Source organism: Berghia stephanieae, chromosome 6 (assembly GCF_034508935.2).
Source record: "Berghia stephanieae isolate SIO BIC M18660-M18661 chromosome 6, UCSD_Bste_1.3, whole genome shotgun sequence".
NCBI classification, from domain to species: Eukaryota; Metazoa; Mollusca; class Gastropoda; order Nudibranchia; family Aeolidiidae; genus Berghia; species Berghia stephanieae.
The window spans coordinates 35445888-35473816 of NC_088365.1; the positions used below are offsets into that span (position 1 = coordinate 35445888).

The 27929-nt window shown below is 36.4% G+C and overlaps 1 protein-coding gene across 2 annotated transcripts; it reads right to left on the bottom strand.

Moving 5' to 3' along the window:
- LOC144974956 (mitochondrial mRNA pseudouridine synthase RPUSD3-like) lies at positions 1-27929 on the bottom strand. 2 transcript variants are annotated; one of them, XM_078918501.1, is made up of 8 exons: positions 27547-27929; positions 22945-22989; positions 22035-22149; positions 17934-18041; positions 17437-17524; positions 9497-9629; positions 5953-6095; positions 1-245 (listed from the first exon to the last, which is right to left on the bottom strand). In XM_078918501.1, exons 1-8 carry the CDS (start codon positions 27836-27838, stop codon positions 39-41), a joined length of 1131 nt encoding a protein of 376 aa, XP_078774627.1. In that variant the 5' UTR covers positions 27839-27929; the 3' UTR covers positions 1-38. The 2 variants fall into 2 exon arrangements, with proteins under 2 accessions (XP_078774627.1, XP_078774629.1); XM_078918503.1 differs by lacking the exon at positions 17934-18041.

Genomic DNA, 27929 nt, shown 5'->3' on the forward strand with positions numbered 1-27929 from the left:
TTGTTTTTCTCTTCCTTGTCTTTTTATTTTAATTTTATTCACTTGCGGCTGCTCAGTTGCAATCCAAGGCAATCCAAGGCTGTTGCAAATGCTGCTGGAGGGGGTGCAGTTATTTCATAAGGCATGGAAGAGTGAGATGGAAAATTGGGTAGTTTGATTTGACTACGATGCAAGAACAAAGGAAGTGGGCTGGTTCCCAGCTTGAAACAGTCCCATAAGGCATTCTCTGTGCGGAGAGGCAATCTCTGTTGAAGAAACATGATATACGGTAGAATTACTTTAAACCGAAATTTTGGGGACCTTCTAAACCATTTCGGTTTAAAGACATTTTGGTTTAAGCAAGTTCCCGTTTTGCGATGTTTTTCAAGGGTAGTAACTATTTAAGAAATTTGCTCATTTAATCGTATCATGAGTTTCCCCTTAAATGTAATTGTTGACTAAATGCCGTCTTCGTAACCATTTTAAAAATTATTATTTTTTAATTTTATTATTATTATTTGTTTTGTTTTTTTTGTTGTTTTTTTTTGTGTGTTTTAAAAATATTTTTGGGGGTTTTCGTTTTCAATTCAAAATTGTTAGAGTTGAGTTCGGGATGCCGTGTTTTTTACATAATATCTCCGTCTTGATCAACTTTTTTTTCATCGACTTCACATAGTATTTTGATTCTAAACTCCAACGTGTAAGCACAGTGCTTTCTTTTAGACATCTTTTAGTGAAATGTAAAGAAAATAAGATTGAAAGTTCCTGTGCGATAATTGATAATGAATGATGCGCAACTACTCAGAGGTGAAGTGAAATGGAAACTAACTACATAGAACCCCCACCCCCCCACCCCTTCTCACACACACATTCAATCGAAGTGGAAATGAAATGGCATGTCAATGGTAAGTTGTTTACCACCCCCCCCCCCTCCTCATTGTCGTGTTGAAAATCCAGTCAGTTCCAAAGCATCAACACCCCAACTCCCCCTCTTTCCTCATTTTTCGACTGCCAGTCACCCGTTGTCTTCCCTTTCCAGTCTGCGATCGTGGTGCTGGCCAAACCCAAGTGCAGTGATTGAAGTGTTTGCCCACCCCTCACCCTCATCTTATACTTACGCTCTTTGTTTTAATATCGCCGGGCATTATTATGTGGGGCCACCTTCCCGAATTTTTGAAGAAAAATAGAGAGAGAAAAAGGGAAGGTGCTCTCAAGTTGTTTCGGTTTAAAGAAAGTCCTTCTTAGAATACTTAGAAGTATTTCGGTTCATTGTAAGAATTAGTACAAAGATAATGAAGAAACTAGTAGCCTACAATTTATTAAATTCTTTGCGGTTTAAGGTATTTTTCGGTTTAGCTTCTTTCGGTTTAAAGTAATTTTACTGTATGTCAAAGAATGAAGGGAGGGAGGGAGGGAGAGTGAGAGAAAGAGTACAAATATATTTTAAAACTGTTTAAAATTTTAAAAATTATTTCTGAATTTAAAAGCAAGACCAATAGCGCATTAAGACTAAAATCCACTTGAAAACAAAATTACAGTAGAATTACTTTAGTTAAACCGAAATTTTGGGGACCTTCTAAACCATTTCGGTTTAAAGACATTTTGGTTTAAAGCAAGTTCCCGTTTTGCGATGTTTTTCAAGGGTAATAACTATTGAAGGAATTTGCTCATTTAATCGTATCATGGGTTTCCCCTTAAATGGAGTTGTTGAATAAATGCCGTCTTCGTAACCATTAAAAAAAATTATTTTAATTTTATTCCTTTTTTTTTTTTTTTGGTGTGTTTTAAAAATATTTTTGGGGGTTTTCGTTTTTCATTCAAAATTGTTGAAAGAGTTGAATTCGGGATGCTGTGTTTTTTACATATCTCCGTCTTGCTCAACTTTTTTTTCATAGACTTCACATAGTATTTTGATTTTAAACTCCAACGTGTAAGCACAGTGCTTTCTTTTGGACATCTTTTAGTAAAATGTAAAGCTAAAATAAGGTCGAAAGTTCTTGTGCGATAATTGATAATGAATGACTGATAATGAATGACGTGCAGCTTCTCAGAGGTGAAGCGAAATGGAAATGAAAAGGCGTGTCAATGCTAAGCTGTCTACTACACATCCCTCTTTTGTTGAAAAGCCATTAGTTTCAAAGGCCTAATTACATAGACACACCCCCCCCCTTTTTTTTTTACACACACACACACATTTAAACAAAGTGGAAATGAAATGGCATGTCAATGGTAAGGTGTCTATCCCCCCCCCCCCCCCCCCCCCCCCCCTTATTGTTGTGTTGAAAATCTAGTCAGTTTCAAACAGCGACCTCTTAAAGTAGACGATGGCTCCAATGCATCAACAAATGAGCTAGAACATCTTGCTTGCGTGATTCTACACCCCAAGTCCCCCTCTTTCCTCATTTTTCGCCTGCCAGTCACCCGTTGTCTTCCTTTTCCAGTCTGTGCGATTGTGGTGTTGGCCAAGCCCAAGTGCAGTGATTGAAGTGTTGGCCTCACCCCCACCCCACCCTTCACCCTCATCTTTTACTTATGCTCTTTGTTTATTATCGGGCATTATTACATGTGGCCACCTTCCCGAATTTTGGAAGACAAATAGAGAGAGAAAAAGGGAAGGTGCTCTCAAGTTGTTTTGGTTTAACCCATTGCTGGTCGGGCATAATCTGAAAAAATGTCTCTTGCAGACCATGCGAGGGGAGATAACTCTTCCAAATTGCATAGTACACTTCATTAAAAAATTCATTGCAAGAATGTGAGGCATGCTAGAAACAAAATAAAAGCTGTTTTGGAAAGAAGAATGAATGGCCTTTAATTTGATATATTGTTTTGGACTATTGATTTATATTTTGATTTGAAAAAAAAATGTTAAAGTTGAAAAATATGTAATAATATTAGAACACATGAAATCCATTGTCAATGTCATCAAAATATGCATCCAACTCAACCTCAATGTCTGATTCAGTGTCTGAATGAGCACTATCATCGTCACTATCCAATAAAAAACGTTGATCATGCCCGAGAATTGAGGAATTAAAACGCCATTCCAGCAAAAAAAAAAAAAAGGACATTATCACAACCGATTTGGTCGACAAACTTCAAAAAATCACAGCAGACAAACGAATTGAGATAAAAATGATCAGGAAATTTCTAGTTTCACTTTCACTCTTTCTCTACTTTCGTTTTCTAAATAAAAAGAAGTGGTTCTACACACGGTTTTAGTTTACGGGTTCAAAGATGCTGGGTACCTGGCAGGCGATATCGGGCGATTTGAACTGTTTGAGATGTTTTTTTGAGCGGGCGATTAGGGCCGCAATGGGTTAAAGAAAGTCCTACTTAGAAGTATTTCGGTTCATCGTAAGAATTAGTACAAAGATAATGAAGAAATTAGTACAATTTATTACATTCTTTGCGGTTTAAGGTATTTTTCGGTTTAGCTTCTTTCGGTTTAAAGTAATTTTACGGTATTTTATTCATCAAAAATAAAAGAGTAAATGTACCAACCGCGGCCACGAGGCTTCATTCTTTCCTGACAGAGCTGTTTCTATTTTTAAAATGCTTTCTTGGTGTTTTCCTAGCCCAAATTGTGGCCGCATTCAGGTAACTAGGGTTTCTACGCGTTTCTGAATAAATAATGCTAAAATTATATAATTCAATAAGAGAGCTCAGTGACCAGACCGCAGCCATGTGACCTGACCGCGACCACATGACCTGAGCGCTGCCAATAGTGTTACTCGAGTGCGGCCATTAGTCATTTACTGCTTTAACCTCTTTAGCATACAAAAAGCAAACAGATCATAAGAAGTTAGACCCATTTACGTCTACCTTAGATCTAGATATGGTATACGTAGATCTGGTGTCTCAATCTCTATTTAAGCGGCTATGTGGTCTTGTGGTATGATTCTCGTTCTTGGAACCGAAGGTCCTGGGTTCAAGCCTCGCTAGGCGCATAGTGGAGTTCTTGGAGAAGGCTCTTTACTCGCATTCTCTCACCATACTCAGGTATAAAATTAGTAACTGTCCATTAGGACAGCGTTGTCTCTGTCCGAAAAAAATTATAATATCGCCTAACAGGCGTCATGTCCCGCCTGAAATGTTAAATGTTGCTGTTGGCCAGGGACCCTTGTAAAGCACGTTGAGCATGTTCAGTAAAAAAAAGCTCGATTAAAATTTTAAAAAGCAAGATTTGTTGGTAATAATCTTGAAGAGAGAGAGAGAGAGAAAGGGGGGGGGGGAGAGTGAGAGATAGTTTTGTTTTTAAGGGTTTTGGCGGCACTTTCGACTTATATATTATATCAGCACCAGTAAAAAGCAAGAAAATGGGAAAGTCAAAAAATATATGTTCTCCCAAAACTATCTTATACTTTCTACTATACCTACATTTGACTGCTTCCCCCTCAGTCAAGGATTCCAGTCAGGGCCAGGACAAAACCAAGTAATCTCATTCCAAGACAAAGACAGAAAGCATGTTGGAAAACCGATGTAGAAGGATAGAAGACACAGTAAGTGCCTCCCTGCCCAGTATGGGAGGTCAGACTCTTAGTGGATGATGGTGGTCATTTAATATTTTAATTATTTTACTAATGCAACATTTCTCGTATACAGGATCGACATCGTCAACATCATTTATATAGTATTAAATGGATTTTTAAATATTTGAATTTATTTTGTTCCTTTCCATTGCTTAGCAATTGCTGCCCCAAGCTGTTATACAAAATAACAAGACACGTTCGATTACTGCTTTATAAAATAATGTGCAGAGGGTTTTATCTATTCTAAACTGAGAAATTTTTAATAACTCTGCTTTGTGTGTGAACGTTCATTATTGCATGCGCCAATTTGTGTGTGTGCATGTGTTGTGTTACGAGGCCATGCTCCTCTCTCCCTCTCTGTCACCCCCCCCCCCCACACACATATACTCTCTTTCTCTCTCTGTCACTGTCACACACACACACTTTCTCATACGCACATCTCTCTCTCTCTCCCTCTCTCTCACATTGACTCGTCAAGTACTGTCCTACCAATAGTAATAGTAGTAGTAGCCCTTCAGAGCCATGAAGCCGGAGTTTATCCCAGTTTCTATAGCGAGAAACAGAAAATAGCAAATGTTTGCTACACTTTGGATAGGACAATAGATTATCGAAATTTTACTTTCCACTAGATCTAACAGATCCAGTTACCCAACCGCTGCTGGGTGGACAGGGGGATAAGATAAAAATATCCTGACTTCAACTCGGTCCTTTTGAGTGTGAGGTGGTTGTTCTACAAACTGAGCTATCAGGATCCCCGTTCAACCAATATATTATAAACCAGTATCTATAATAATACAAACAACACACTAGATTGTATGTTCAGTTGTCGACAGTTCGACTTTGGCAGCACTTGGTATCAGCATCTTCGACACGCCACAACTGGGGTCGGGCTTGGGCTCACACCAAAATCCCCCTGCCCTGACTGCGGCCACTCTCATTTCTTCGTTTTAACCTGCAGTCTGTTGGTTTTAGCTCCTAATATCGATAATTTATTCAGTCTAAGAGTAAGAGGCATTCAAACTAATATTACACATTTCAAACACACTTATATTCAAGAGAATTTACAATGAATACACTCACCTCAAAAGATCAAAAGTGAAGTTTTTTGTCGACGAAACTTAAAAACAAATTCACAAGAACAGTAAGCGATGAATGAACCAGACAAGCATGGGAATTGCGGTGTGTAGCGAAGGGGAAATGTGTATTTGCGTAACTGGCCGCGGTCAGGTACGTCTACTCTAAACAGCAAAGGTAATACTACAATATAAGATGCAGAAAGTGAAACCTACCATGCTCATAAAATCTTAAAATGAAACAACCAGTCATAGTCAATGTAACAAAAATGGAAAAAATGTCAAACTCGTTACACTACCAATTATACGAGGTCTCACTCATGGCAGCATATATGGAGTGGTTACAATAATTCAAGGCATGTCTCACAAACCTGCTGTCCTCCTGGCAAAGCTATGTGTGGAGGTGCTGATACTGGAACATCCATGAGATAATTTGTCCGACTGAAATAAACACAGTCACCCAAAACTGGACTGAGATAGTGGCTGAGCAGGGCTGGTATGACATCCCATTTATCTGTGACAAGTGAAATCGTACAGAAAAAAACCCAACTTTATTCTTTTTGGCATCAGTTTGTCATTTGTTTTTAAGTGTTTTTCAGCTCTTACAACAGTAAAACGTCATTTCAGTTGTTTGTTTTTAAGGGTTTTAGTTTTACGGCCATCTCGACATTAAGAGTTCATTTCAGTTGGTTTTTTAAAAGAGTTTTATAGGGTCTTGCAAGAGTAAAACTTTATTTCAACAATTGCAAAAAAGAAGCAGGTGGAATGTTCAAGATATCAGATCTAACTAAACGTTGCCTCAGGAAATGTAAGACTAAGGAGATGTATCAGATGGAGAAAAGAGGCAGCTCCAAGAGCAATCTGTCCCTGTGCCTGGACAGTCATAGGACCTTCACCAAAAGAAACAATTTCAAATGTTTACAAAACATAACAACAACATTACATGGATGCAGCACCAGGACTTCAAAATACCTGCAAGATCTTTGAAGGAAAGTGAAAAAACCTGCGACTTCGAAATGTAGTAATATGCTTACAGGATGGAGCAAACCAATATGGTTTGCAAATGTGATTATACAGTCATCAGGACTGTGAACCTGAACTATCAGCACCACAGGTCTAGCATATGTGAGCACAAACCCTTGATGATACTTATCATTTATGTCACAATGAATGCAAGTATGAGCCATTTACAATGTCATAATAACAGAAAAACACCACACAATATCAAAATTTCATAAACTATTCTATATAAACATAACACTCAATGCTACATCTCTCTAAAATCACAAGCATAATATCACAGTTCGACCTCAATAAAAATCATACTATGCAGCCATCTACAGGTTGTAGTAGTAGTGGTGGTAATAATGATGTGGTAATGGTTGCTGTGTTGTAATACAGCTGGTAGTGATGTTGATGATGTGGTGGTGGTGGTGGTTGTAGCAGAGGTGGTAGTGATGATAGTGTGGTGGTTGCAGTAGCGGAGGTGATGATGATGACGTGGTGGTGCAAGTAGAAGTGGTGGTAGTGATGATGATATGGTGGTGGTTGTAGTAGTGGTGGTAGTGATGATGATATGATGATGTTTATAGTTGTGGTAGTAATGATGATGAAGTGGTGGAGGTTGTAGTTGTAGTAGTCGTGGTAGTGATGATGATGATGTGGTGGTGGTTGTAGTAGCGGTGGTAGTGATGATGATGATGATGTGGTGATTGTAGTAGTGGTGGTTGTAGTAGTGTGCTGATCATGTGGTGGTGGCTGTAGTAGTGGTGGTAGTGATGATGATGATGAGGTGATGTTTGTAGTAGTGGTGGTAGTGATGATGATGTGGTGGTGGCGATGATGATGATGATGATGTGGTGATTGTTGTAGTGATGGTGGTAGTGATGATGATGTGTTGGTGGTTGTAGTAGTGGTGGTAGTGATGATGATGTAGTTGTAGTTGTACTAGTGGTGGTAGTGGTGACGCTGTAGTGGTGGTTGTAGTAGTGTTGGTAGTCTTGTCATTAAGTTGCAACCCCCATGCATCGAAGACAATTGTGACTGTGAGTGTGGTGAGGACAAATAGACATGGCTTTTATTTTGATTTTATCGACTTCTCTGTCAAATTCAATTTGGCAATTAATTTTTTAAACATTTTCAGGCAGAGAATTCCATATTCCAATGGTGCTTGGAAAAAACAAGGTGAGATGAGCATTAACTTGTTGACTGCGGGACCTGGTATGAGTGCTGTTTTCTTTTGTTTGGGATAAGGCGATCAATTGGGATCATTGTCAGTCCATGACCAACCTTAAAGAGGACTTTGGCTTTTTGTATAGTGCGTCTTTCGTGTAATGGCGACCAGTTTAGGCTCTTGCTTTCAAAGCTGTTGTTGTTACAAACAAACCTACATGCTCTGTTATGAATTTTCTCGAGTTGTTCCATCTGCTTTTTACTTTTGGGGTCCCAAACACATGCACTATAATCTAAAATTGGCCGTACAAAGACTTTATAGAATAGCAGGTTTCTCTCTTGTTCCTTGGACAACTTTGTACATTTCTTCTTAGAATTAAGTTTTGCATTGGCCTTTTTACAAACTTTATCGATGGTGTTGCCAAGACATATTTACTGTCAAGAGTTAATTCAAGATATTCAGCTTTTTGCATTGTCTCCAATTTTTCTTCATGTATATAATAATCTTAATAAACTTATTATTTTCTTTTTGTTCGTGATACAAATTAGCTGGCATTTCTACAGGTGGAATTCCATTTCCCATTCTTTCTCCCACGACTGTAGCCTGTCCAGATCTTCTTGAAGTATATTGCAATCTTTTCATGTTTGAATTTCCCTATGAAGAAGGCTATCGTCCGCAAATAGTCAAAATTTTTATCCTGTTGATACTTTAATCGGCATATCATTGATGTAAATCAAAAAAAGAAGTGGGCCTACAACCGTTCCTTGAGGTACACCTGACAGGACTGGAAGTGATGATGACATTTTCTTCTCAACCATGACTCTTTGAAATCGCTTTGAAAGAAATGATTCAATCCATGCATGAATGAGAATGTTTTTAAGTTTTTGAGATCCCATAATGATCAAGGTAGTGATGATGATGAAGTGGTAGTGATGATGAAGATGTTGTGGTGGTTGTTGTAGTGGCGGTACCGATGATGATGATGTGATGTGGACGAAAACAGAATGACCGGAGAGCTATAAGCTCAGAAATTTTACATTCAACAGAAAACTGACATGTTTTTGCCAAAAAAATTTCCAAATTTTGCAAGCTAAAAACAGTAAGAAAATGAGACAGTAAAAAAGAAACTACTCTTGATTAATTATTTTTCACGTTCTACACGACCTATCAAATTAAAAGGAAAAAAAAATTCGACTTTTTTTTTCGCCTGTTATTTTCTTTGCAAAATCTCGAAAATTTGCAGATTTTGCGACTGCAATGGAAATCAGTGATATTTTGCAAAATTTTGCGGCCACAAGCGATGCAAAAAACTGCCATGCCAGACAAAAGGGTGTTGGGAGTACAAATAGGGAAATGTGGTAGTTTTTCCTATTTGTAGTCGTACGAGAAATATATACTAAATTAAAAGTATTTATACAAAGTGTTAAGCTTCTAAGTCAAATATATTTGATGCTATAAGGAAAATTAAAAAACTTTCCAACCCATCCTCGTAATACTGCAATAAAAAAGATCAGTGATCAATAATACAGCCATAAATAAGCAGGTACTGAAGATAATATCAGTGCAAGAGTTTTTTTTTGTTTTTTTTTAAAGGGCTAAACAGCAACTAAGAAAGCATAAACAAGATTATGGAATCTTTTGACTCCCTCATTCCTAAGACCACCACTTTATGACATGCATCTGAGTCTGAGGAGCAAGAACAAAATGAAAAGTAATGGAGAAAAACATTGCATGTGCCTTACCTTTGCTTATCTTAATTTCCACCAAGGATGAAAATGTACTGTCATTACTTGAAATAATCCTGAGACTAAATGTAATCTGGACCATCTTGCCTACTTTACGTGATGAATGGACAGACTTATCATAGATCACAGTCTGAAAATAAGAGAAAAAAAACCCAATGATGTAACATGCAAATACAAGGCACTAAAGATTAGGCAGTAACAAGAGTTTAATAAACTATTCAATGCAAGCTGCATAACTGAACAAAAATCTCATTCTGTCATTCTTAAACCTTTTTACCATAAATCAATTAATATGTTAACTTGTAAATTTCATCTAATGACGAGTGATGATATTATATATATATATATATATAATATATATATATATATATATATATATATATATATATATATATATATATATATTATATATATATTATTTTAATATTTACCACAATGTTGGAGTCAATCTTACTCCAACATTGTGGTAAATATTAAAATATTAAAATAATAATTCGCTCCATTGCTACATGTCGAGCACTATTCGTACCATATTGGTATCCAACACGATTCAATCCTTTCTTTAAAAAATATAGCATTGTGGAGAACATTGTGCTTATTTGAGTCAATAAAAAAATTGATACGGTGTTCAACTCTACTGAAAGATTTGAAAATTAGAAATGTATTTTTTACAGATAGGTAAACAGATAACTTGATTTCATTTTATAATTTAAAGTCAGTTTGAATGTTCGTTGAGTCACACAGATATCATAAAATATGTACCGACGACACTAAACAGTCCCAAAATCAACCAATTTCGTCACTGTAAAAAGTTGTCAGTTTGCGTCATCTATTTATGACATCAAGTATTATTATTACTTCCGTTGTGTTGTTGATTTAGCGGTGATCAGTTTTGTTCTAATTGCGTGTATGTTTGTGTGTGTGTTGTGTGTGGTGTATACATGTGTGTGTGTGTGTGTGTTGGCATTTTTCAGCAAATCGTGGCATTCATAGTGATATTATTCACTTGATCACATGAAGGTATTTCAGTCGCCATTTTGATTCTTTTTTTACTATTACTATTAGGGTTAGCTCGAGAGGTTAGTCATAAGTGTTATTAAAGGTGCTACGGTGTTTGTTTTTCCATAAGTTAAGTAAAGGGGAGACATTCCGAAAGCTCCTACATCCCCAGTATTCTTTAAGTTTGTATCAACACCGTTGATATTTTGTCAGGCATTTATTTATTCAGTTTGTCATTATATAGAAGTATTTTAAAAACTCTAGAACAAACCTTGATAGATTTGTGAAAGTTTAAAATTTCCTAATTTGACCATTGTTTTGATTTTCGGCTGCCATTGTGATTTGTTAAGTATTGAAAGGTAGTGCAAAGAAGTCCGAGAGTTGTTTTTTTACTATTAGGGTTAGCTCGAGAGGTTAGTCATAAGTGTTATTAAATGTGCTAGGGTGTTTGTTTTTCTATTAGTTAAGTAAAGGAGAGACATTCTGAAAGCTCCTACATCCCCAGTATTCTTTAAATTTGTATTTTCACCGTTGATATTTTGTCAGGCATTTTAAAAACTCTAGAACAAACCTTGATAGATTTGTGAAAGTTTAAAATTTCCTAATTTGACCATTGTTTTGATTTTCGGCCGCCATTGTGATTTGTTAAGTATTGAAAGGTAGTGCAAAGAAGTCCGAGAGTTGTTTTTTACTATTAGGGTTAGCTCGAGAGGTTAGTCATAAGTGTTATTAAAGGTGCTAGGGTGTTTGTTTTTCCATAAGTTAAGTAAAGGGGAGACATTCCGAAAGCTCCTACATCCTCAGTATCCTTTCTTTAAAAAATATAGCCTTGTGGAGAACATTGTGCTTATTTGAGTCAATTAAAAAATTGATACGGCGCACAACTCTACTGAAAGATTTGAAAAATAGAAATGTATTTTTTACAGATAGATAAACAGATAATTTGATTTCCTTTTATAATTTAAAGTAAGTTTGAAAATTCGTTAAGTCAAACAGATATAAAAAATTTACCGAAGACACTAACACTTCCATGGCCACACCCTCAACTCTATTTGTCCAGTAGAGTCCTTACTTCCGTTGTGTTGATTTAGCGGTGATCAGTGATCAGTGTTGTTATGTAGTGTGTTCTCATTGCATGTATGTTTATATGTGTGCGTGTGTGTGTATGTATGTGTGTGTGTGTGGTGTATGCATGTGTGTGTGTGTTTTGGAATGTGGTGGCGTGGAAGAAAAAAAAAAAGGGGGGGGGTGTCCATCAAGTAGAGAAATTCCTGAGCAAGGGGGGGGGGGGGGGCGTGTTTGCTAGGAACTGTCAGATTGGCATTTTTCAGCAAATCGTGGCATTCATAGTGTTACAATTCACTTGATCACATGACGGTATTCGGATTTACAGAAATTTTAAACAAGTTTCACCGATTAACAACATCAACTAATATTACTGCTGATATTACTGTCGTTTTTATGCCATCGATGTGATGATTATTGCCCTGGGAAATATTTCGTTAAACGTTTCGGCAAACTGTCAATTAGTTCTGTCTAGCATCTAGCCCGAACAAACCAAAAGTAGACAGATTCGGGGACTTGATATTTTTCGCCTCCGCTTCAGATTTTCATTTGACCTAACATCAGTAAAGGGGAGACATTCCGAAAGCTCCTACATCCCCAGTATTCATTCAATTTGTATTTTCACCGTTGATCTTTTGTTTATTTATTCAATTTGTCACCATATAAAAGCATTTTAAAAACTCTAGAACAAATCTCGATTGATTTGTGAAAGTTAAAAATTTCCTAATTTGACCATTGTTTTGATTCTCGGCTGCTATTTTAATTTGTGAAGTATTGAAGGTAGTGCAAAGCACTCCCAAGTAAAGCGTGGTAAAGACTTGCGACGTATTGATATTGGTATCTACTGACTGATAAACTAAAATCATGCCGAATAAAGCATGGCAGTGACGACAAGCACATCGATTAAAATTTGCATCTAATCGTAATCAAGCTAATCAACAAAATGATTCTGGCAATATCGAAAGAAAATAGTTCTTTCCCCGCGGAATTGCGGGCTTTTTACTAGTATATATATATATATATATATATATATATATATATATATATATATATATATATATATTATATATATTATATAATATATATATATATAATATATATATATATACATATATATATATTTATATATAAAGCATTAGTTTAAAGTAGTATATTAAACATAAATTGGTAATTTTTAAAAGTAGTTATAATGTCTACAATGCTATTACTACCCCTGAATACTACGAATTTTCCCATTCCAACGGTCTGTTTCACATAGATCCAATTACGTTTTTTGCTGCCTATATTCAATTATGAACATCACTATTGGTATTTACACGAGTGCTACAGCCTTTTATTTAATGTCTATTTGATGTTGTGGATCCCGATAGCTCAGTTGGTAGAGCACTTGCTTCATACATAAAGGGACTGAGATCGATCCCTGGTCCGGTCAAGATTTTTTTTCTGATCCCCTTGTCTACTCAGCAGTGAATGGGTAGCTGGGTCTGTTTGATCTGGTGGAAAGTACTTTACGATAGACTAGTGTCATATCCAAAGGATAGCAAGCAATTACAGTCGACTACGCTTGTAGCGATGTCGTCGGGGCACCAGGAAAAGATCGCTACATCCGAAGTTTGCTACAGCCGTTGGAAGAAAATTCAAGGGAACAATTCCGACTTTGTTGTAGAGTTAATATATTGAGTTACTGCCCTTATCTTGACAAAAATTCATCGTGACCACTGTAAACAACTATGTATTAGGTTTTTTTTTGTTTTTTGTTTTGTTTGTTTTTTTTAATTTAATTTTTTTTTTTTTTTGTGTGTGTTTTTTTTGTTTTTTGTTTAAATTTTTTTGTTTATTTTGTTTTGTTTTGTATTTTAAAACAATAATTCTTTATTACATTTTAAATTAATTTAATCAAATAAACGGAACGATATCTGTATGTGAAATCCCATGCCAGGATGGTGCCACATTTGAGACATCATTATTAACACTGCACAAGAACAAGACAAGGGGACAAACACATATATCTTTCTGTTTGGCCTTAAAGAAACTGACAATACTGGCTTGCTTCTTTCTCCTTTCCTTCTGTTTACTGTGGCTTTGGCGAACAGTTGCCAAACTGTCATCTGGTATGCCCTTTTGGAGAAAATAGGTTTCCAATTTGCCAAATGCCTCCCAACATTTCATTTTCTGTGACTATGGGCTTTTCCTCCCCCAGATCATCCTCATTCTCTCCTGACACATGGCCATCCAGGTCCTCTTCTTCGGATGACTCCGGTGATGTCTGGATCTCATCTTCAACTCTATGCACTTCGGTGCTGTTGGTGATGGATGTGGTGATGCCATACTGATCAAAAAGCTCCTCAAGAAGGCTACCTCTGACATTTGTTGAATCGCTGGTGTCAACTTCGTCTGTGTTGTCGATTGGAGCGTTTGGATCAACAAAACCAGCTTTCTTGAAGCAGTTGTAGATGGTTGCTGGTTCCACTTTGTCCCAACTTTGCTTCATCAACTGCACAGCATCCAAAAGAGAAGGCTTGAATGTCTCAAATGGATTCCCAGCATCAATGTGGTTAATCAGGCGCTTCAGGAGTGCTGCTCTATAGTGACATTTAAGGTTGTTGATGATACCCATGTCACAAGGTTGAGCCTTGGAGGTGGCGTTTGGTGGCAGGAAAAGCAGTTCAGTGGCTCTCAAGTTTATTCCTCTTGGGTGAGCCGTACAGTTATCCACCACTAGGAGTACTTTCCGTTGCTCAAAAAGCATTTTTCTGTCAAACTCCTGTAGCCATTCTGTAAAAATGTGTCCTGTCATCCATGCTTTGGAGTTGGAGTCATACCGAACAGGATGCTTTCGTATCCCTTTAAAACAACGGGGTGTTTTTAATTTTCCGATGACAAAAAGAGGCCATTTACAACTGCCATCCATGTTAGCACAACAGAGCACTGTCATGCGGTCCTTAGCCATCTTTGTCCTGTGGCAAGCAGTCCCTTGAAGTCCATGGTCTTATCCGGTAAGAGACACCAAAACAAGCCCGTTTCGTCGGCGTCGAAAATATCGCAAGGGCGATATTTTAAAAGTTTTTTCACCAAAACATCCGATTTCCATTGATCCAGGGCATTAACGTCAACGGACTGGCTCTCCCCACACACATTCTTGAAGACGATGTTGTTTCTTTTCTTGAACTTCGACAACCAGCCATCGTTACACTCCCAGTCATGTTTACCGAGATCAGCTGCAATGGATGTTGCTTTCGCTTTCATGAGGGGGCCACTCACTGGAACATTGTTTCCTCTCATCAAACAAAACCACTGCAATAATGCAGCCTCGACATCGTCATGATTGGCGCGATGGGCCCTTTTCTGCTCGGTGCCAACTTCTCCACTGTAGAACTCCTCCTTGTAGAGCTCTTTCAATTTCATTATTCCCGATACAGTGTTTGCCGATACTCCAAACTCAGATGCAGCATTCTTTTGCTTTTTTCTGTTCTCAATTGCACCAATCAGTTCTATTTTTCTCTTCAAAGAAAGCACAACGCGTTTTCCTCCTGTCGCCATTGTTAAGTCGAGTTGTAGTTGTAGTGTAGTCTGTGGTTGAGGCAACACACTTAATACACTGTACACTAGACTACAACACACCCGAGACAGCACACAAAGGCACTTGGCGAAGTGAGAGAGGTATATATCTAGTGAAAGAGTAGAGTGAGAGTGAGAGTTCGTTTCGCTCTACTCTGACGCAACACGCAAGACAAGCAGCACATATTATATCAGTGGTACGTTACACACACAAAGTGTATTGTATGTGTTGTATTGACACAGGCGCTTGGCGTAGTGAGAGAAGCAGTGAGGAGAGTGTGTTTCGCCGTGCCGCTCGTGACATCGTTACAACCGTTATATTTTTACTATAAAGTATTATGGTCGGGGATAAGAATACGCATCACTATAACCGCCACGTCGGATGTAGCGAAGTCATTACAACCGTTTGTATTTTATTGAGTTTGGGTTACATGGGTGCCTGTTCTACAGAAAAAGATCGTTACTTCCGATGATCGCTACAACCGACTTCGCTACAAGTGGAGTGAACTGTACTATTGTCCGTTTCAAGCTACAGAAACTGGGATAAACTCTGGCTCCATCGGCCTAAGGGCTCTGAAGGACTTTCTTTTTTTAATTTGTTGTCAGGGGAACAGTCCTTCAATCATTCTGTTATGGAAACGTGAATTTCACCTCAGCACTGAAAGAGTTAACATTTACAAAAAATTGATTAAGTATGCTTTTTTACAATTTTCTATTTTTATGATTATTTTATCATTACAAAGTGATGAGTGTATGGTCAATGTTGTTTTCATGTCATATCACCAACATTAAATAATTTTAAAATCTGAAATGTCATTCTAATTAACTGACAGATAACAAAAGGTGCTTGAATCAAGCTCTTAATATGAGAAGGGAAATTGTAGAAATGAGTAATAAAATAAAATATTTAAAAGAATTCAAACTGCATATTCACAGGCCATCAGTCCGTTCTCACTCAATTTAAAATTAAATTGTGAAATATGTGAGGCCAATAATCTCCACTGGTTTAAAAGCAATGACTGTCATCACATTTCATCTATGGTGGTCAACTTCACACCCCAATAGAATTTTTACTGATGCACGGAAATTGGGCCTATTTGTTTGAGATTTCCGTGTGAAGTATTTTACAAAGAGTCTGAATAAGAATTTGTAGTGCATTAAGTGCATCTTCTTTCATTCAATAACAGGTGGAATAAAATAAGATAAACTTAATTTATCCATTTCATGGAAATTTACATTGGGTGTTGCCATATGTGAATTATGTAGATTTTCAGAAGGATTTTGACAGTCTTCATCATTCATCACTTTGGAAAATACTTACAGCAAAGAAAGTCATACCTTTTCATTCTCTATAATTACATATTATATTCACATGCACTGCTCATCCATCCACACTGTCCTCAATCTCCATCTTAATGCCACTTCGGGAAAGTCTCCTCAAGGTAGAGGATAGAAAGGAATTTTTTTAATGTTCTGGATTTTAAACTTATCACTCTGCCTGATCTATCTGATGTTTTATATTCTAAAAATAGAGGATGTTGCTTATCTTTCAAGATGTTCAAAACTTTTTTATAGGAATTGTCTTCATAGAGGGTATTTTGTGTAGACAGGGTGAACTGCACTATGCTTTCAGCTCTTCTTACAAGTTTATCTATTATTTCTCTATCTTCAGCAGAGATGGCCCCACCCCAGCAACTAATTCCAAATGTTATAACATTTTGAACTATAGACAAATAGAATATTTTAAGGATTTCTTTTGAAAAGTGAAATGAATTTAGTTTTCTAAGGAAAAATAATCTAGAACTGAGTTTTGAACAAATATTATTTACATGCAAATGCCAGTTCAGATTTTTGTCAATGGTAAATCCTAGGTCTTTAGAGGAATCAACAATTTCTACAAACTGATTCCCAATTCTTAGGGGCAATGTATGATTTTTAAAAAGTCCGAAATCCATAATCATCTCTTTTGTTTTTTGGACATAAAGTAATAGAAAATTATCTTTACACCAGTTTATAAATAATGTTCCTCTTTATGTGTGCTATACAATAAAAAAACAAAGCCAGCATGTCCCATTGTATATTTCACAGAACATGTCTTTACCTACAAATCCTGTACCTAATGACTAAAACTCGTCACTTATCTCTTTCGTGCCTCTCATTTCCCCCCCCCCCCCCCCTCCATCTTCCCCACCCCTAATCACACTGGTAAAACATGTTTTGTGCACCCCCCTTCACACATACACATACACATATGCATGCTTAACGAGTATAGTTAAGGCCACATTGAGAGCGATGGTAATTTTTTGTAAACTAACCATCTGCCTTTCATGTAGATATTGTCTCTCCAAGTACAAATCAATATTCTTCTGAATTTCACATTGAGGTTTACCGACAACAATGGCCCTGAAAAAGATAGGAATCTGGTGTACTGCACAACATAAAACAGAGAATGAAAAATTATAAGAAAAAGGGTGATTTTTTGGGAGATGATTTTTTCTTTCATTTTTCAATATGATTTGTAAACATAACATTTCCTAAATCTTTAAATAGCATCAGAATGTTCTCTTCAATCTTTTAATTTACTAAATAGAGGGTCATGGATGTTTTATCATTGTAAATGATTTCGCAAATTAAATCAAAACGCTTAGATGTATAATAAGAGGATGACATAAATATGATAAGATTTGAACTGTAATCTAAAACTAAAGCAAATATGTGTTTTTTAAAATCGATATAAATGCATCATTCTTATACTAATCTGGAGTGAGATTTGCAAACATTGCCATTAAAATTGTTGATGAATTTTACTCACAAGTATGTTAGAAATTTTTTTTTCTGGGAAGCAACACTTGAAAGAACTTTTTGCAACTTTTCTGCTGCTTTTGTATTTTTTGTGAGGAGAACAAGACCACTGTAATAGCTAAGGATAGATATTTATAGTAAAATCAAACAAATAATTAAAATGCACATTTATATAGTATATTTGCAAGGATTTACCTTGGCTCAATGTGCTTCACAATTCTTCATTTATTTCCCTTGCAAGCTAAGACAGTTACCAAAGTTCCATTCCATAAAGTACATACTGCTAGTCAGGCATTCTTTTCGTGCCAGCAATATTAATTGCTCATACACACCTGTAAACAGGCGATGTGGTATTGTGGTATGAAACTTGCTTTCGGATTGGAAGGTTCTTGGTTCGAGCCTCACTTGGCATGTTGTTGAGTCCTTGGAAAAGGCTCTTTACTCACATTCTCTCACCGAACTGTAATGAGTACCTGGCCATTAACAGTGTTGTCTCTGTCAGAAAAAAATGGTTAAATATTGCCTACCAGGTGTCATGTTTCGTTATACATGTTACATATTGCTGTTGGTCAGGGACCCTTTGTAAAGAGCTTTGAGCATGTTTAGTGGATATTATGCTATATAAAAGCTCTAAGCTTTTTTTTTTACTGAAGGACAAATGTTAGGTCCAGAGTAAAACTGTGCACCTTGGATACAACAACCGCGAATCAAACAACATCTCCAATTCAATGAAAACTTTTTTAATTCCTGTTCGTTCCCCTATTTGGCTCTACTAAATCCACCTAGCATTCAACAATGTTCATAACTGCACACATCAGATACAACAAAGTTATCTGAACTGCGAAAAACATGCAGAGTGAGGACAAAACTGGCATTAAAAAAATCTTGCATTGTTTTCTGAGCTCATTGAGCTATACTACACACTGCCATTGTCTGGTAGACTGCTTTCACATTATAATGCACTCATAATCAAGGCATAAGGAGGGGATTGCATGTGTTTGTGTGTGGTAGCCCGTGCCATGACTCAGTGCCAGCAGCAGCAAAACTTACACTCTGTCACATCGCAATGTAATAGATTTGTCTTTGTCTGGGCGTGTGCACATGGTAGGTTCGGTGCATAAACATATCAATGTGAATGATGACATGTGAAGAAGAATGGGACTCGTGGAAGTGAGAATACATTTTTGAGATGATCGCCATGAGGGTAGGGGGCGTTGAAGTGGGGAGATGACCCATTGTTTGTTTGTTTTGTTTGTTTTTAAGGGTTTTATGGCGCTTGCAACACATTTAGGTTATATCAGCGCCAGTAAAAAGGAAGAAAATGGGACAGTAAAAAGTTCTAGAATTACAATTAAAGCATCCAAGAAAAAGTAAGACAAAGGGGAACTGGGAACAAATAGGGATCAGATGTAGATTCCAAGAGCCCACCATCAATGTTCTTAGTTTGAGATCACCAATAAGTCTCATCCGGACACAAGCACGGCCCCCACTAAGAGGAATACACTCAAATGCTTACATTATAAATTAGAACAAATAGAATAATACATAACAGAGAGATGATTTACAAGGAAAAAAATATCATCTCCCAAAACAATAACTATGCATTCGACTGTTTCCCTCCCAGCCAGGACCCCGACCAGGGCCAGGACAAAACCAAGCAATCTCATTCCAAGACAAAGACAGAATGCAAGTTGGAAAACAGATATAGGGGGATAGAAGACACAATAAGTACCTCCCTGCCCACTATGGGAGGTAGGAACCCCACCCAGAGATGACCCATTAATTTTACCTCAGTCAAGGAGGGGTTGAATGTCAATTCCATGACTTTCATGGCTCAGGCAATGTGTAAAGAGGAGGTATTCCGTTTATTTTTATTAACTTTAAGTCTTTATAATGTTATATCCCTTGTATAATAATGTCAAAAATGACAATTCAGATTTGACTTCCATTGCTGTTAACTCCGTTGTAATCGAGAAGCACTGTATAATCATTGTCACACACCCAGCCAATGATCATGCTCAACATTGTTTGACTTTTTTATAAGATGGGACACTAGAACACTCTGCCACTGATGCCATACTTTAATTGATTATAAATAAAATGTTTTATCAATTTTTAATGAATTCATATTTATTGAGAGTATGCGGTTAGACTAAGGGAGTTAATTTTGTGACATTTTACACGGTTTAGTCCCTTGATTGAAGCATAGATTTCTTCAAAATGGCTACCAATCCTTTTACCACAATGGACACTGTATCGAAAAAAAGCTTGAATGCGTGAAAGACATTGATCCATACGACATAAAATCGGAAAACTGGACAAAAACTTATCAAGACTTATCCTCCAATCACGTACCATCAAATTTATTTATCTATATATCTATCTATCTATCTATCTATCTATCTATCTATCTATCTATCTATCTATCTATCTATCTATCTATCTATCTATCTATCTATTATCATTATTTATTATTATTATTATTATTATTATTATTATTATTATTATTATTATTATTATTATTATTATTATTATTATTACTATTAAATTATTATTATTATTATTATTATTATTATTATTATTATTGTTACTATTATTATTAATTAATTAATATAATTAATATATAATAATAATAATAATAATAATAATAATAATAATAATAAAATAATAATAATAATAATATAATAATAATAATAATAATAATAATAATAATAATAATAATAATAATAATAATAATAATAATAATAATAATAATAATAATAATAATAATCACCATCATCATCATCATCATCATCATCATTATTATTATATTATTATGATTGATTATGATGATGATGATGATGATGATGATGATGATGATGATGATGATGATGATATTATATATTATTATTATTATTATTATATCATTATATTATTATTATTATTATTATTATTATTATTATTATTATTATTATTATTATTATTATTATTATTATTATTATTATTATTATTATTATTATTATTATTTATGTGACCCTCCGCCCCGAACGGGGGGGGGGGGGGGGGGGGAGGGAGGAGAGAGAGAGAGAAGAGAGAGAGAGAGAGAGAGAGAGAGAGAGAGAGAGGAGAGAGAGAGAGAGAGAGAGAGACTCCTTGTATGTGCATGTAGAGGGCGGGAGCTAAATAGAATAAAGATATAAATATGTGTGTGTTTGTATGTAAGAAACACGAGGGAGACAAAGAGAGAGAGAGAGAGAGAGAGAGAGAGAGAGAGAGAGGAGAGAGAGAGAGAGAGAGAGAGAGAGAGAGAAGAGAGAGAGAAGAGAGAGAGAGCGAGGCTGGTAGACAAAGAAAGGGGGAAAAGGAGAGAGGGGGTGGAGCAAAGAATAGGTAGTGATAGTATAAGAAAGCCCTTCGTTTCAAAAGAAGTCAAAGTCAATCAATGGGATACATATTGACCAATGAGATCGCAATTAAAAAAATGGGACTGGTCAAATGATTTGTTGCATTGTTTCCATTTTGAGTCAGATGACAGCTTGAAGAGGAGGGGGTGGGGCTTAATTTGTAATGACTTACATGAAATCGTATAATTGAATCTTATTGTTTGAGCTGCAACCTTGAGTTATTTAGGACCTGCCACTCGTTATCACAACCCCTTGTGGTCAATTGTCATCTATTAAACTCTCCTCCCCTTTTTCTTTTGGTTCACTCCCATTGTTTATTGACTCAAAAGACCCCACCCTCCCTCCCATTCCCAATGAATTCACGATAAAACGAACCCCTCTCTCTCTCTCTCTTTCTCTCTCTCTCTCTCTTTATTTATTTTTTAAAAATATATCTCTCTCCATCCATCTCTCTCGCTCTCTGTTTGTTACTGACTCTCTCTCTCTCTCTTTCTCTCTCTGTCTGCCTGCCTGTTTCTCTCTCTCTCTCTCTCTCTCTCTCTCATGTAAACAACTACGCGATAGCAAGTTACAGTGCTCTTAGTGCAAGGGAAGTAACCGTGGATGGTAAATGCGTGACGTCATCGGCATACTCTCAATATACAAAATCATTAATAGAAAGAAAAAATAAATACAGCAACAATCTATAAGTATGAGGCCCAAAAGTTATCGACAGATTTTGATCATACCTTTTCAGAGAAAGACCTATTTCCAGTTCTTCAAGACCTAAATGTTGGGACAATTGGGGTAATGTGTGAACGATAGACAATGATTGTTCATCAATGTTTTCTGATGAGGGACTGCCTGGGATAAAGTATTTGATAGAGATAAAAACAGATAAATTTTGACAGTTGAATTTGACAATTGTACATTATCTACTTACAATTTATTTATAACCATTTTTCACAAGCAAACTGGCCAATGTTGAAATCCCATTATTATTTAATATCTTTAAAACGACTTGCCCTCTTACTGATTGATTTCAACTTTGTATGTGTGATGCTGTGGGCTAATATAAACTGTGAATAATACAATACATTTTTTAAATACCCCCAAAGAATGTGTGTAACAGGTGAGGAAGGATTTTTTGAAACATGGATTTATTTCCCCCTTATTTGGCCATTCTAGATGCTTTCATAATTGGATTCAATAGTCTGATGTCACGTCGCCCAGCAACGGCGAGAAGTGTGGTTCTAAACAAAGAAAATCTGTACTTTTTATTCTTCATGCTGGCTAGAACTTTTCATATATCATGTGATCAGAATGTATAAAAGTCAAAACAGGATCATATTTATAATGTTTTTCTCCTCTGGATACACTTTTATACTCGTCTGAGAAATATTTCAATGGGCGTCCACCATTATTCCGATAGTTTAGAGCCAGTTACTAAGTTACCATGCGTCCTTACGAGGGAAGTGACGTCATGACTGTTAAAGCGTATTGATCTAAACTTTCGAGTATAATAATTCATTTATGACTGAAAACTTCCCTTCCCCTGACCTATAATCAGTCTACAATCGTCTCCTGTATATATGACTAAATTCTAGACTCATCAGTCAAGAGGTAAGAATGAATCTATTGTATTATAAGGTTTCTTACCAAAAACTGACAGTCCAGGCTGTTTGCTGATTGCAATAATATTTTCTAAGAAAAGAGAGAGAGAGAGAGGGGGGGGGGGGGGGGAGTGAATTTTTAAAAGTGTAACAAGTAATAATACTAATCCTAATAATAATAATAATTTAATGCATTCCAAAAAGGATATTTTTTGTACAGATATATATATATATATATATATTATATATATTTTATATCTATAAAAATAAGGAGTGGTTCACAGACAGAGTTGTGCTTTAAATATATGAATAATTTCAACACTGTAAAATGGTTAAAATTGTCACTGCAAATTGAAAAGATTTCAATACAAATAAATTAATAAATTAATATTTACATTATTTGGAAGCAAAAAAGCAAAAATAATTTTATAAAATGATTATTAATTGCTTGCTATTTTAAAGCCTAATACTAGACGGCAGAAAAGATTTTCGGTGTCTCTCTGTTTTAGCTGAGATAGAGAAAGGGCGACCTCTCCTTCCTGACATATCTAATAACTCATGTGGATGATGCTGGCCATTTAATAATTTTGTTATTTTACGCAAGACATTCAATTTTTATGCTGTTTAGCATTGACTCGCAGGTGAATTTTGTCTTGTAATAGGCACTCAAATGTCTGACTGAATCTACACAGTATTCCCATTCACGTCTATGTGACTGCTAGTTGCATTTTTGTGAACTGCAGGCCAAAACCATAGCTTGGTTGCATTTCATTAAAATATTTCTTGTGTTCATTTACATAATTTGATAATCTAAAACCTACAATAAAGGGCTTTGAATGCTCTATTCTTAGGTATGATTCTCGCTTCATCTTTAAATTCATCTATATATATCGGGATGAAAAGATAGTAAATTTTAGTGGACAGGTAAGCCACAAATATTTAATCTTAAAGAAGGCACCTGAAACCTTAACAAAAACAAACTTTCAACCATTTTCCTTTCCAATGATGCCATTTTCAACTATCAAAGATGCTTCCAGGATACTCTTTGAGCATTCCATAAAATCACACTTATTTCAAAATCTACTTGGACAGCCGTGGTCAGTGTCTTTCACTTGTTTCTATTGGCTTACGTCAAAGTGTTTCAGGCTGCTTCCTATATAGTAGATAGAATTAAAAAATTAATTAGCTCTGCATCTATATAACATAGAGACGGTTTCGACAATGATATAACTGCACTGCGCCAATGTAAACCAGATGAAACTGAATTTTCATTCAACACTTAACAATAACAACACTGACACTGACACTACGCCTACGCATCTAGTCGAAAGGTGTGTTGTGACGATGCTACCTGGCGGGTTTGCGACGGTGCACGAATGCGGACCGGACTTTGTGATTGGGTCGATCGTCATAACATAGTGTGTGAAAACCATAATAATAAGGTAGAGGCTAGTGGGAGAGACCAAGATTTTGGTCTCCCTAGCCATATTGGTCGATTTTGGCTAGGGAGACCAAGATTTTCGTTTATGGAACTGTTTCTTTATGTTAAAGAGGCGAGTTTTTTCTTCTATTATTCATTGCTTGCCTGTTGTATGTTTTTGTTGTTGTTCTTTCATTTTAAAATGCATAAAACCGCGGGGCCAGATATGGTGGGAGAATTATGTAAAAACTGAAAAAATCATGACGCTATTTTAATATGAAATGGAAATCAAAGATACGTACAAGCAACAAGAACAAAACCTTGAGATAATTACTGTCAAGTTTGTTTTTTATTAGATAACAATGCATGCTGAGCCCTCTTTGGACATGGAGAGAAAATAATAGGTGGCGTTTTTATACACCTCTATTGGAGGTGTACAAAAACGCATCGTTTTTATGCACCTCCGTTGGCGGTGATGGTAAATTAATGAAAATGTTGCTGCATACGTCCATGAGGTTTAAATAGTTTTAGATTGTAGTTTAGCACGCTGCTTAGTGATTACCGATTCAGGGGTGAGAATGACTGGTCACAAAAAAGGAGGAAATTTTTCATCGTGAAGATCATGACCCATTCATGCGACCATAACCTATAGATTTGAATTTCACTAAAATTTACTGAGATGCGATCCAAAATTTGTCTTGCAGCAATTTCTGACACAACTCAGTGGAATTTCAAAAGTTGAAAGTGTAATTACAACATTTGGTGGTTGTAGTAGGGATGATGATGTGGTGGTGGTTGTAGTAATAACAGTGGTAGGGATGATGAGGTAGTGATTGTAGTAGTAGTATGGCTGATTGTGTGGTGGTGGTTTTAGTAGCTGTGGTAGGAATGATGATGTGGTGGTAGTTGTAGTAGTAGTGGTGGTAGGGATGATGTTGTGGTGGTTGTAGTAGTAGTGGTGGTAGGGATGATGGTTTGGTGGTGGTTGTAGTAGTGGTGGTGGTAGGGATGACGGTTGACGGTAGTAGTGGTAGGGATGATGATGAGGTGGTGGTTGTAGTAGTGGTAGTAGGGTTGATGGTGTGGTGGTGGTTGTAGTAGTAGAGATGGTAGGGATGATGGTGTGATGGTGGTGGTAATAGTAGTGGTGGTAGGGATGATGATGTGGTGGTGGTTGAAGTAGTGGTAGTAGGGTTGATGATGTGGTGGTGGTTGTAGTAGTAGTTGTGGTAGGAATGATGATGTGGTGGTAGTTGTGGTAGTGGTGCTAGGGATGATGGTGTGGTGGTGGTGGTAGGGATGATGATGTGGTGGTGATTGTAGTAGTAGTGGTGGTGGGGATAATGATATGATGGTGGTTGTAGTAGTGGTAGTAGGGTTGATGATGTGGTGGTAGTTGTAGTAGTAGTGGTGGTAGGGATGATGTGGTGCTATTTGTAGTAGTAGTGGTGGTAGGGATAATGATGTGGTGGTGATTGTAATAGTAGCGGTGGTAGAGATGTTGATGTAGTGGTTTTGGTGAGTGGTTTTTTATTCAGTGATGATAATAGCAATTGTCAAAAAGGAGGAAAATTTCTCGGTCTATCGATCAACCACAAGCAAAGAAACCTAGTAGTTATTCAGTTTATATTATAAATACAACCCAAGAATCTCTCAAATTTAAAGCCATAGTCCAAAGGTAAAAAGAAAAAAGATTAAACTAAGCCAATCACCATTGCTTTGTTCTAATATATCATCTCTATCAGATGATTTAATGGATAGTTGCGAAAGAAAGAGAGAGAGAGAGAGAGAAGGGGGGGGGGGGGGGGGGGGGGGGGGGGGAGAGACTTCTTTACCAGAATAACTTATGTATTGACATTTTGAATTCTATATCAGAAAAAAAAAATAAAGAAGAAAAGAGAAATAGAAAGAAAGGCAGAGGGAAAAAGAGAGAGAAAGAAGAGAGGAGAGAGAGAGAGAGAGAGAGAGAGAGAGAAGAGAGAGAGAGAGAGAGAGAGAGAGAGAGAGAGAGAGAGAGAGAGAGAGAAGAGAGGTAAAAAGGCAATAGGTACCTACAACAGGGGAAAAAATCCAGACGCATTTGTCCATCCCCTTCCACCATCAACTAACTAACCAAAGAACACTACTGGTCTTCTGTGTCAATTGTGACATCTGGTGCCATACTGTCTGGCCCAACGTCATAAAAACGGGACTGTCACCAAATTTCACGAGACTGAGCACAGGTGTCAAAATATGACATAAGACATAATGGTGATTTTGAGGAAAATGTTTGACACGGCAAATTTGAAAAAGGAGGAAATGTGATGGGATGGGCGGAGATAAACTACCATTTAGGCGGAAATCCGCCTTTAGGCGGAAGATTCTCAGCCCTGGATGTACAATGATAATAAATTAAAGAATAATAATAATTTAAAAAATCAAAAGTAATAAGACACATGGCACACAAATACTGATCTCAAATAAATAATTTTAGAAAATTAAAATCGAAGCTTTTTAAAAGCATGATAAAAAGTTTTTGACAAAAAAAAAAAAAAAAAAGAAGGAAAGAAAAAAAGCAAACAAAAACAAAGTAAATAAAAAAAAATAAAAATGTCAACAATGGGAATCGAACCTGGTACTTTCAAGGTTGGAGTCTGACAGCTTGTCCACTGCGCTACGGAGCCACCTGACTGTTCATCACATTTAATAAGGTCTTTCTAAAACATTATTTTACCTTCAACTTCAATGCAACTTCTATTTTCTGGTTTTATATTTCGATTTTTTAAAATATTATTTTTATATAAATTTATATATAAAAAAAAATAATTGTGTGGACGACCGGCCGATAACTTGCATCTCTTTTCTGACATTTGTTGGCGTGATTATACCCCCCCCCCCCCCCCCCAACCAAAAAAAAAAAAAAGAAAAAAAATTTTTTAAGCAAAAACAGCAACAAAGACAAACAGGCAAGCAATAAATAAATAGAAGTAAAAACTCGCCTCTTCAACATAAAGAAACAGTTCTATAAATAGTTTTACGCCGGGAGACCAAAATCTTGGTCTCCCTAGCCAAATTGGCCGATTTTGGCTAGGGAGACCAAAATCTTGGTCTCCCTAGACACTTCCTAATAATAATAATAATAATAATAATAATAATAATAATAATAATAATAATAATAATAATAATAATAATAATAATAAGAGGCTGCTGCCTACGCTGCCTCCTCCACTCGAGATCGAGGGTGCTCACCATCTTGAAAAACAATCTCTGACGACAAATATGAACTGAAATATTCCAAAGATGTCAGTTCAACGAGGCCAATGCGTGGCTTGGATGAACGCTTTTCTCTTGATGATAGAAGGGACGAAGGTGACAGCAGTGTACTGGAAGTGGAAGTGGAGCAAGCCTTGAACTTGAACGTGAAGCTGAAGTTGTTACTGAGGCTGGGGCATCGGCACAAATTCGTCTGTATTTCAACATTTTGAAGATTTCTCAAACGGTTCACTTTTGAAAATCGTGCAAATAAAGCTCTTCCTATCATCTCTGACAATTATTGTCTGATAAGGCTAAGGTAACCTAGTTTTGTCGAAATTGAAATTGTTCAACTTTCGCTTTGATTTGAAGCAGTGTTG